This window comes from Tursiops truncatus, chromosome 13, assembly GCF_011762595.2.
Source record: "Tursiops truncatus isolate mTurTru1 chromosome 13, mTurTru1.mat.Y, whole genome shotgun sequence".
NCBI classification, from domain to species: Eukaryota; Metazoa; Chordata; class Mammalia; order Artiodactyla; family Delphinidae; genus Tursiops; species Tursiops truncatus.
The window spans coordinates 28,875,666-28,887,879 of NC_047046.1; the positions used below are offsets into that span (position 1 = coordinate 28,875,666).

Below are 12,214 nucleotides of genomic sequence, written 5' to 3' on the forward strand. Positions count from 1 at the left end.
ATCAAAAAGCTTCGGAGTGAAGTGCAGTTGTAGGATCTTGAAGGAATCATTCAGGCTGCTCCATATTTTGTGCCTATTTGATGTTTAAATATTTTATTGCTTCCTAATTATAAACCTGGACTCTCAGGTTTTTTAGAAAAGTTTTTTTTCTGGGGACTTCCCTGGCGACCCAGCGGTTAAGACTCCACGCTTCCACTGCAGGGGACGCGGGTTCAAGCCCTGGTCAGGAAACTGGGATCCTGCATGCTGAGCAGCACGGCCAAAAAAAAAAAAAAAGTGTTTTTCCTTAACCATATACATGTATTGATTGATCCATCGTGAAGGTAAAGTTCGAGATTCTTTCTGGCGGCCCGTACAGAACAGAAATAACTCTCTGTAATACAGGGCCCAAGCAGACTTCAGTAAGTTACAGTGTTCTCTGGTGCCTTGTTCTGCTCTTATTCTGTGTTCTTATTTCCCAGACCGAGCACACTGAAATCATGGATGTTGGGGTTCTTTATGGACAATGTCTTCCCATCCATTCTTTTTCTTCTTCAAAAGCAAGAACTTGGCCACCCTTTAGTCTGTGTTCCTGCTAGGACTGCAGACATCTGCTCTCACTTCGTGGTATAACTTTATCCTAGTGTTTTTAATTCAATTAAATAAGCTCACCCCTTTAAAGCCTGCTCTATACTAGGCATGGCCATCAAGGCAAGATGACAGGACCCAAGTCCTTTTTTTGAAGAAATTAGAATCAAACTGGACAGAGAAACAAGCACATGAACGTTATAGAATAAAAACTATGACTACAGATAACGATTGCTGTGGATGCACGGCGCAGGATAAATTGATTTCAATCAGGAAAAATCGTAGGAGGCTTCCTGGAGATGGTGGCAAGGGAGCCAGGCCTTGATGCTGTCGAGAATGCCCAACAACAACGTAGGGAGTATTAACAGAGGGGTCAGGTTTAGACACTCAGTTGACATTGACAGTAAAGAAAACCTGGACTCAGAGAGGATGAAGAGCTGGTGCCTGCGGCCGTACCTAGTTGTCATAATCAACATCAGGGCCCCGACTGTAGTCCTGGCTGTAATCCAATCCCACCTTCCTGGACTGCTGGTATCCTGGTGACCCCTGCAGTACTGGATGGTTGGGGTACCTAGAAGGGACCCACTGATACGCCTGTATTATGGAGTGTGGTTGTCCTGTGAGACAGCCTACTCTGTGCAGCCATGCCTGGCCTGCTGGACTGGATTTGCGTTACCAAGGAATCGGCAGGGTTCCCGGGGTCCTACCCCCCTCATCTGTGACCTCAGAAGAGTCACAGCTACCTCAAAGAACCAGACAAATCAATAAATAGCAAAACCAAAGGGCCTGAGATTTTATGGCAAATCCCAAATGGCCCAGTGAGGCTCAAGTCGTGGTGTCTGGGATCAGGGAGAGGAGGCCAGGGGACACTCAGCTGGGCCATGGGGTTATTCTCCAGGTGGTGGAGGACAGGAAAGAAGGAGACGAAAGTGACGTGCTGAACCCGAGCGCTCTGACGGTAACTCTGGCGACGGTCCCAACGCGGAGGAGGGAGAAATGGAGACCATCATTCGGATTGCCATTGTCCAGGAGGAGATATGGAGAGCTGCCCTGTGGACAAGGTTGCTGGTCATGAGATAGAGAGCCGAGCACAGGCCAGGCGCCCACGCAGGAGCACGTGCCGGCTCCAGTGGGTCTCTGCTGGGAGTGGACCATGACTCGGGACCTGTCTCCAGCCGTCCTCTGAGAAGTGGAAGAGGTGTGAGGTCTTCAGATTCGTCCACATGCTTGCACCCGTCCCCACCCCCTCTCCTGTTAGGTTCCGTAAGGAACTGAAGGTCCAGAGACGGTGAGCCGCCCTCCACATGCATCTGTGTCCGTCACCGCTAGAACTGGGCTAAAGGGATCTTCCAAATGCATAGAAGAGAAGATCTTTATCTTTCTCCCTGTAAATAAGCAATAACTGGAATGCATTTCTCCATAGTCGTGTCCCTGTAACTTCTCAGGCAAAGAGACATCTCTATGGAGAGATTTAAGATAGTCATTTTTAAGTTCTTTTAACGATGGATACATTTTAACAATGTAGATATCTTTATTCTATCAGTTTGGACCAGGACCACTGTGAAGACACTAATGGTTAGTGGGAATCATCATAGAAGGAAGTCTATAAATATCCGATGATGCGTCAATAATGAAATAGATTTTGCTGTCGCCATGGCCACTCCCTGACTCCCCCCCACCCCAGCCCAGCAGCTCTCAGCATTTCTTTTCTCTCACCTACTTATCTACCCTTTGTGGACTCTCCGGACGTCCAGCATTCTTCTGACGACCCCGCCCATCACGCATCCTGGACACCCACAGACAGAAAGGGTCTCTGGAACACCCTGCTCTCACCAGACTCACACATCACAGCGTTACCTTTAGAGTGAGAGTGAGTCCTGGAGGGCGAGGGCTGTGATACCACTTCTCTTGTGTTGTCAATATCGAGACACAGTCCTGGATCACGGGAGGTCTGCAATAAGAAGATAAGGAAACGAAGTAATAGTTGGATATTGTCTGGCATCCTAGAATCGTAGTGCCAGAGAGGATGTACAGACTTCCTATCTGGTATAGGAATTCTCTCTATAGTATCCAGACTCTTCAAAGAGAGAGAGAGAGATGTTAGGTCTGACAATATTTGCATAGCCCTGTTAGAAAAACTTCCTTACAGGGCAAAACAGTCTTACATGCTATAGCTTCTACCCTTGTTTGTTAGTCTATACACTGCTGGTACAACATGTAAGCCTGATTGCTCAGTTGGAATGAGCTGTACTATCAACGGGAAGGTCCGTGGTGTTGATGTAATACAGGGGTTTTTTAAGAGACACGTAATTCAGTGTACAAATAAGTGCGGAAATTACCACTAACATTCTGATGGGGAAAACAGGTATTTTTAAACTGACGAATGGTGAGGTTATTTCTATCGTATGTACCAGGTGTGGGGTGAGAAGAGAGAGGATTTAGTAGCTGAAATCTGTCACTTAGGTTAATCCAAAGACTGTCCAGTTTGTTTAATCCTAAATCTAAAAGCTTTCAGTTCTGTGTACTTCATACAAGAAATTTGCATTTTAATGGAGGACTGCAAAACAATTTTTGGAATGTTCCATCATTCTAAGTGGGGCATAACTCTTTTGTTATCAGGACATTTTTCTCTGTAATGCTAACTACAGAAAAAAATCTGCCTGGACCTGGGAGAAAAGATCTATGATAAGAGCAAGTTCTAGTCTAACTCTTTTCTGATAAAATCAAAGAAAGTTACTTTCTATGTAGCTTTCTGTAAAATCTGTGCTCAGCAGTTCACTAATACTGCCCTGGCCTCGTGATAATAACAGCAGTAGCTCTGAGAGGTTTTACAAGTGGAGAACTCATAGTCCTGGAAAACCTTGTAACAGTAAAGAATGGGATGTAAAAGTTAAAGGAAGTTTGCATGTAAAAGCTACGTACAATAGAAAGATGTAAGACTCACTTAACATGTAAACGTATCTTTCACTTTGTAGAGTCACTTCTAAGAAAAAATTCACATAAAATGAATTTCTGAATGAATCATATTTACACAATTCCCTATTATATAATCAGAACGTATCTGATTACATAGTAGAAATCAACATTTAAAAAACCTATTTCAGAATTTAACAATTAACGATATATATATATATATATATATATATATATATTTTTTTTTTTTTTTTTTTTTTTTTTTTTTTGCGGTACGCAGCCCTCTCACTGTTATGGCCTCTCCCGTCCCGGAGCACAGGCTCCAGACGCGCAGGCTCAGCGGCCATGGCTCACGGGCCCAGCCGCTCCGCAGCATGTGGGATCTTCCCGGACCGGGGCACGAACCCCTGTCCCCTGCATTGGCAGGCGGACTCTCAACCACTGCACCACCAGGGAAGCCCTAACGATATAATTTTAAGGCTGTGAAAAAATCAAATTGCCCATAAATAAAATTCGACAGAAATATGTCTTACAGAAACTCTAGTATACAATATCTGGCTTTTATGGCTGAATCATAGAACCGTGTCCAATTTTAATACTTGCCCAATAATATCAACACTAACTGAATAGCTAGTGCTAGATCCCACCTAAAACAAAGTATGTGCTCATTTAGCTGGACTTAGTAACATGTTACTACATACCTGACACTTCAATAGTGCAGGGTTTTAATAGGGCTGAGTGACAATTCAAACATACATTTCTAATAGGTGTGCAAGGATTTAGTATTAGCTAGATTTTTGAACCAGGGTAAAAACCATCTGGGTAATGCTGGCATGAATTTTATATACACACTAACACACAAGTGTATGATTTTAGGATGCATATATTATGTGTATATTTTATATATATACACACAGATACTATTTAAAGATGTAGTTATATATACAGAAGAGTCATGAAGTATTTAGAGTGGGATGGATCCACCTAGGACTAGCTCATGAACGTGTTAAAACCAGCTGTTTGTGTTCTGTTGACTGGACCCAGATCTTTGTTGCATGTTTAATATTTTTCTTTGTTTTGAAACAGGTTGTTTGGTATCAAATCAGTCATCCAAACAGACTGTTCCAGCACGTGGAAGATCATAGCAAACCCAGACCTGTCATGGTACCACCATGCCAACCCCATCGTCCTGCTGGTGATGTACTACACGCTGGCCACTCTAATCCGAATCTGGCTACAGGAGCCCCTTGTAAGGATCAAAGGTTTTCATGGTCTTGTCTGCAAAGTAGCCTGGAAACTCCAGGGGAAAGCGTTCATTCCTATCAACTGCTGGCTAATTAGTACTATATGCCAAAATAACTATAGTGTTCTTATTATAGTATTTTGCTTCTGCCAAGAGTTCTAACTGAATACAGATACTATCAGGACGAAGACCAGCTTCCCTATGTTAGCATCACCCCTGGCTACTCAGATGGTCCGTGGTGAGGGGAGTGGAAGCGTCGTTTTAATTGAGCACTTACTAAATGCCAGGCCACGTGCTAGGTTGTTTACATACATTATCTCATTCAATCCCCTGCATAACTCTCAAGAATAGGTATTGTATCCATCTTGGAGATGAGGAAAACGAGGTTCGAGAGGTAAATCACACATTTACCAAACAGTAAATATCGGATTCAAGCCTACATTTGCCGACAAAGCTAGGGTCTGTATGACGACACACCCTGTTACCACGGCGACTGGAGTTTCCTAAATCTTCTCAGACCTCCAACCTCCGATGGTGCCGTGGGGATGCCCCCGCTCTCGGCGGTACCATAAGCCCCGGGGGCCCCACCACGGGGCAGGGCTGAGGACTGGGCTGTTCCCTATGGGATTAGTAGCATGTGGCACTTTGGGAGCAGGACCAGGGTGGCGTGTGGCCTCTCTCTTTCCCCTTTCTGTGACAGGAAACTCCAGTCTGCTTTTGCTTCCCCTAAATGACCCTGAGAAGCTCAGCTGTAAGGCAGCTGATCCGCACACAGGGAGGCAGGTGGTGTAGACGGGGCTGCCGCATCTCACCTCATGGCCACGTGCTGGGGAGCAGAGCTCACATTAGACACCAGCCTGGCGCCTGTGATGCAGTCCCTCCAGCTCGGGGGCCCTGGTGCCCCGCCCGCCTCCCCTCTTTGTCTGCTCATCCAGGCTCCATCCACGCAGTCAGCTGGCTAGGCAACCAGTGTTTATCAAGAGCTAGCGTCTCAGACACTGGCCTGGGGCTGGGGGTAGAGCGTCGGTGTGAGGGGGCCCCAGGCGTGAGGCCCCGCTCTGGGGGACTCTACATTGTACAAGAGGAAAAGCAGCCCCCAAAGATGTGAGCAGGCCCAAGTCGGCACAGTGAAACCCTGAGAGGTGTGTTCCATCCATCCCAGCGGGAGTGCCTCCTGCAGGAAGGGGGTCTGCCCACCTCCCTCCTGTGGGAGGACCACACAGGCGTGCTTGTTTGCAGGGGCCTCATGACTCACCTCTCCCTTGGAGCCAGTGATGGCAGTGACGTGGTGACAGAACGCTCTAAGGGCTCCTGGAGAAGCCCAGTTACCTTCTGTTACCTTTTCCTCCAAGTCTCTTCTAAGATATGAGTGTGCCAGCAGAACCCCTTAAAGTGGTGCTGTGTTCGCTTCCGCCACAAACACACAGATGTGGGTGTGTGTGTGCACACATAAAACTGTGCAAAAGAGATTAAACTATCTCACGGAAACTATCTCTGAACAATGTCTCAACCAACGATGGAAATGACTTTAAGGCCTTCGGGTTCACAAGAGTTCCAGGTGCCCTTGGCTTTCTCCGTCGTGTGTCAGGCAGGAGCTTGTGCACAGGTGCTGCTGGGCTGTTACAGACACTTGGCCTCCTTAGCCACGGGCCCTCTGGGGTGGACAGTCCACATTCCAGGCCACACAGTTCACAGCAGGTCACAAACCACAGCGTCTGCGGGGGTGTGTGGAGAACAGGGCCTAATCCACAACAGCATCGACCCTCAGGGGTCTGTATTTTAAGTGGGGCTGGGACACGGGACTTTCTCAATGAGGTGCTGATGGAGGGCAGGTGCCTGGTTCTATCATGGCTCCAGGTGGCCTGGCACATTTCATGGAAAACATGAGTTCTGTGGTAAAAGTCTACGGTATATGTTTGAGAAAGAGAGAGAGAAGCAGGTGTCTGGAGGTGAATGTAACACACGGGCTCCCCGGGGCATCTGGTGCTCCCCGTGGGTGCTCTGTGTGCGCTGGGCCCCGGGAATCGGGCAGTGGCACTACGTGCCCTCCCTCTGCCCCCATATCAACATGTGTTAGTGCCTTTTACGGGGCATCTTTGTTGGGAACCATCCTCAACCACCAAGTGCGTTCTGATCCTTTTTTTCTCTCTATCAACTCTCCTGGACCAACTGTCTGATTCAGGCCAAGGTCCCATTAGGCAAGGTAGCTGTGTTATGCATCAACTCTCTTTTTGCTTAATATCGAGTGTAAGCTCTAGATGACTCTGCTTTTAGTAAATGTCTTCTTCATTAAAGATTCCCGTGGCTGAGTTCCACAGTCAGGTGTGACTTTTGTGAACCCAGCCCAGCCCCTTCCTCCTGCAGGTTAGAATACACACAGGAGGCTCGGTGACGTAACGTGAGCGCCTGTTCCTGTATTTCATGGGGCTTAGCAGGGAACAGGAACAAGCGACACTGCTGTGCTTCACGTTTACAGGGTGGCATTTCGACCATCTTTGAAAGTGTCTGGATAAAAGCCCATGTAGTATATGCGTTACTTTACAAAATCATCACATGGGGGTAGAGATGGGCAGGTGTGTCTGGTCTCCCAGGCCGCTGAGGGGCTGCTCCGGGGAGCAGGGCTGTCCTGTGGGTTATTCTGTGTCTCAGGTGCAGGAAGAGAGGACCAAGGAAGAGGACAGAGCCCTGGCCTGCAGCCCCGTCCCCGTCACAGCCGAGAGGAGGCGGAGCCTGTGGTACGCGACCCACTACCCCACGGATGAGAGAAAAGTAAGCCGCAAGGAAAGGGGTTTCTCGTTTATTTTGCTGCTTTTTATTATATTGCTGAATTCAGGTCACATGAGTCCACCTGCAAACCCAGATTGCTTAGTTTACAGGAGCAGTTTGATGAGGAAGTCTTAGTGCCCAACATCTGTTCAGAGAAGGGAACCCAGTGCTTCAAAAGGAAACCCCAGGCTCCATCAGACCCAGACTTTGATAGTTCAGTGCTTCTCCCTGAAGTCTCTTAACCCTAGAAGGAGAGTGTTCTTAATTTTTAAAAAAATGTTGTATTTAAAACAAACAAAAAACAACAAAGAGACCCCTTGGCCCTGGGCGGTAACAGCTTGGGTGGTGGGATGCACTGCAGAGAGTAATTCCCTGTGTGGGGGTGGCTGCTGCAGTGACGATGACTGCTCACACGGCCTTCGGGACACCGGCCAGTCTGTGTGGACGTGCAGAGCCCCAGTCTCTCGCTGTGTCGGGGCCGCAGTGTGGATGCCAGGGATGGGAGCACAGCTGTGTGATTCTTCATCTTTTCACCATTTGTTCACTATTTTCAACACAACCCAGCCACTGACTTGTTAAAATGGCCCATCTGCAATGTGGTGAAGACAGATACAATTCTCAGACGGGGTCAGCACTTTGCTTCCCAGCACGTTTGGGAATCGAGGAGCAGATTCTCTGATTGACTTGGTGGAAGAGTTTCTCTAAGACACGTGGTCCTAGTTGATGCCTGACTGTCATGGACTGAGAGACAGGGAAACAATGAATGAACTTCTCAGGGAGCTGGCAGCCACGTGGAACAGACGTGGTGCCCGGAGACCTCTGGGGTTTCCGGGGGCCCTTTCCTCCCATCACACGTGTCAGACTGTCCTGCCATGTCACTAAGCCAGAGAGACAGCACAGCAGTTTCCAAAATGAGGTCTGTGGGCCATCCCTGGGGATTCCTGGGACCCTTGCCAGGATCCACAGGCTCGAAACTATTTTTGTAATAATACTTAAGACATTCGCCTTTGGACTATGTTGACAATTGCTCTGATGGTACAAAAGCACCAACCAAGGCAGCAGCACGAACCCCCGCAGCCGTGGTCGTGTCCTTGGAAAATAAGCAGAAAGGCCAGTTCCACTTAAGAATATTCTTGATGAACCAGGAACAGTCATTGCTTTTCTTAAATGTCAACCTTGAGGCACATACCTTTTTAATATTCTGAGTGACACGAGGGGAGGTCCCCCTGAAGTGCTGACCCCTCGAGGAGGAGAAGCACTTGGCAGGTGAGCCGCCCAGGTCGACGTGCAAGAACAGCTGACAGACAGTTGGGGTGGCTCAGGTATGGACATTCAGCAGTTACTGGAAAGTGAATGGAGTGGTCCATCGCTTCAAGGCAAACAACTGACAGCATTTGTTGCCAGTGATAAAATGAGAACTTTTAGTGAAAATTAGAATATTGGAAGACTCGGATTTTGTGCAGTACAGCGTGTCAGTATTCAGCGGGGCTGTCTAATCCCTAAAGCACATCACCAGCACGTGCGGTCACAACGTGTGTGTAGGTAAAGGACCCGGTCCGGGTGCAGGATCCTCCAGGGGCTTTACTGATTCCACACACAGCTCACCTTCGGTTACTTCCCCATCTTGAGTTTGGGAGAGGGTCCAAGGAGAGGATCCACAGTCTGGATGGACTCCTGAGATACTTCTTTCTTTTCCAGCTGCATCGCTGGGTGAAGCCAGAGTTCCTTTAACTACTTCAACCAAAACAGTACCTCACAGCAGATTGAATGTGCAAACAGACATGAGAACCCAGACATTAAAGATACTCAAAAGTGTAAAACAACAACACTCTTTTCATTATTTTTTAAAACTATAGCTATTTGAATAAAATTATTTATGTGAACAAGTTTTTTTCCAATTTTTAATGAATTAACAAGTGAATAGTTTTAATGCCTCCATTTTAATTTCTAGCACAATAGGTACTGATGGATAGGACCTGCATAAATAAAAACTCTTTGGGACCTTCAGTGATTTTTAAGAAAGTGAATGAGTTCTGACCCAAAAAAGTGGGAGCACCTTTAGCTCAGCAGTTACTTGTTACTGGGGGGAGCCCCAAACCCCTAGCATTAATAGAGCTAAAAGGCATAATCGTGTCATAATTCTTTTGTTGCAGACAATACACAAATCTTAATCCCAGCCTGCACTGCACATCAAATTTTCTTTATTATGAAACTTCAATTTCTTGAAAAGTCAATACTTTCAGAATTCTGCAGACGTCTCAAAGGGTCCTAGGAATATAAAACCAAGCAGCTAATTCTATTAGAACAAAACACTTGAAAAAACGTAATCAGCTCTTTTGTAGTCATGTGGTTAATGAATGAGTGCTTACTGACTGTCGTGATTAAAAGTTAACATCGGAAACTGGAAAGGGTTATAAAAACAGCACCCTCCAGCTGCGTTATTCATGCCTTTGTATTTTGCCTGGCAGGTTTAACACACTAGCATGCAGCTAGCTGAAGGGATGGGTATGTGTGTAGTACAACTTTATCGCTGTGTATAAACATCATGATGCTTTCTGCTCACATATTAACGTGCTGTCCTGCATTGCTTTTTGCAGCTTTTATCCATGACTCAAGATGACTACAAACCATCTGATGTTAGTATATCCTTAGAATCCTCAATTTTGCGCGTGTCAGTGATGTAAAAGGGACATAAATGGAATTAGCCCCTCTGAGTGTATTTTAATGGTCTATAAAATTTCCATACATTTTTAAATAATTTTTTTGCAGAAATTGTATCTGGTTTATTGCTGTTAAAACACTGACTCATAAAACATGAGCTCGTGTATAAACATATAAGATGTTTTTAAACTTTTAAAAAGCCACGGTGGAGGGTTTGCCTGTTCCATGATTTGAATAAGAAGTCTTGCATGTCCATGGACACACATATGTATGTGTGCGTGTATATGTTTATATGTATATGCATAAATGAAAAATTGTAAAGCTAAAGAGAGAAAAAAAGCAGGAAATTGTATTTAGTGTACAGCGTGCTGCAACATGGGAATTGCAAGCTGCAGCATCAGGTAGAGACCTGTGGGGTTGCTGTCTAACCTGAGAATTTGCTAAGTCCTGGGAGCCGCGCAGGGTGTGGGGCAGGCAGGGGGGCCCGGGCAGTGCTCGGGCTGCAGGCCGGGACCCGGGCGAGTCTGGAGTTCCTGTAGCTGGAGGATGGCTGGGGGGAGGGGCCGTGAGCTGAGGCTGGAGAGGAGACAAGAGCAGGTCCTGAAGCCTCAGCAGCCTTTCCAGGCTTCACACTTCATAGCGAGGACGGAGAGGGGGGCACGGCCTGGGGTGCAGCAGAGGTGGGCAAGGTCAGGTTTACCTTGTCCTGTGATGGCTCTGTGGGGTGTAGGTTTGGAGGGGGTGAGCAAGACTGTCTTGCTAGTGGGCATCACTGCCGACAGTGCTCGGCCCCCCATCGGCTCTGCACCATCCCGTGTGCCCACCTACCAGGAGGGAAGGAGGCAGGTCCGCACTGGGAACCAGAGCTGCCGTCACAGCTGCTTTTGCCCCGCCTCCCCGGCAGGGCCTGTTGGTGACTGTGAATGGCAACCCTGTGGATTACCACACCATCCACCCCAGCCTTCCCCTGGAGAATGGCCCCGCCAAGGCCGACCTGTACTCCACCCCACAGTACCGCTGGGAGCCCGCCGCCGACTCCCCGGGTAAGGAGCCGGGATCTGTCTTTGGTTTATCCTCCCGCAGGAGCTCTGAATCTGTCTTTGGTTTATCCTTCATTGGATTTGGTTCTTTTTCCTTTTTTTTCTAGCAGAGGTTGCTTCCTTCCATGGTCAGTCTGATGAAGCTCATTTCCTTAACTTCTGCCTAGCTTTTGCCCCTCCATCTTGCTCTGTGTGTTCTGTCCTTGGGTACAAAATAAGTGGCCTAATTGGGGTAAACTTTGAAAAATAAAAGGTAAAAAATTATTTTAAACAAGTCAACTTGTTTCTAGTGTTAAGACTATGTGCATATGTGTGTTTTACTCTTTCTGTAATTTGATGGCATAATCACGGCCAATAGTTCTGCTGGTTAGTGGATGATGTCTTCAGAAAGAGCTCTTTTCGTCTCATAAAAAAACCAAGAGCCCCAAAACTTGGATGAGGCCTTTCTCCCTTTTCTCTCAGTTTATTGTGTTGAAAGAAAGCTGCCCTGTTACTGTAGATGACAAATACATGCTCTGTACTGCTTGGGACGTTTATGTGAAATTCACATATTTGCATAGATTTTTATATAAAATAATCTGTTCCTCTAGAAAAGAAGGAGGGAGAAGATGAGAATGAAGAATTTGAGGAGGAGAAGGCCTATGAGGAGGAAAGGAGTGTCAAAGTCCATGCCATGGTCTCTGTGTTCCAGTTCATCATGAAGCAGAGTTACATCTGTGCCCTTATCGCTATGATGGTGCGTGCCTACGAGAACCCTTAACTTCTGCTTGGATTCTGCCCCTATATCTTGCTCTGTGTCCTGTCCTTGGGCACAGAATTAGTGCTGGAGGGATGGACGGTGCTTGCACCCCGCCGGCTCCAAGCCCCACCACCTCCTCCCGCCAGCACTGATGTCTTCATCTTCCCAATGTCTTGGCAGAGAATGGTCGCTTATGGTAATTTCTCATGGGCCCTTTATATTCTAGATTTCAAAGCCATGTCCTCTGTGCTAGCTAGCCCCCTCCTAAATATTAATACCTTTCTC

General features: G+C 47.0%; 1 protein-coding gene across 2 annotated transcripts in view; it reads left to right on the top strand.

Annotated features, from left to right (window-relative positions):
- The window catches only part of PIEZO2 (piezo type mechanosensitive ion channel component 2), a 332,921-nt gene that overhangs the window by 219,946 nt on the left and 100,761 nt on the right, over positions 1–12,214 (top strand). For both annotated transcript variants that reach the window (XM_073790517.1, XM_073790518.1), the window contains exons 8-12: positions 4,567–4,729; positions 7,373–7,492; positions 10,087–10,125; positions 11,055–11,193; positions 11,781–11,926. In XM_073790517.1, the coding sequence (XP_073646618.1) occupies positions 4,567–4,729; positions 7,373–7,492; positions 10,087–10,125; positions 11,055–11,193; positions 11,781–11,926 (607 nt within the window). The remainder of the gene's footprint in view (positions 1–4,566; positions 4,730–7,372; positions 7,493–10,086; positions 10,126–11,054; positions 11,194–11,780; positions 11,927–12,214) is intronic.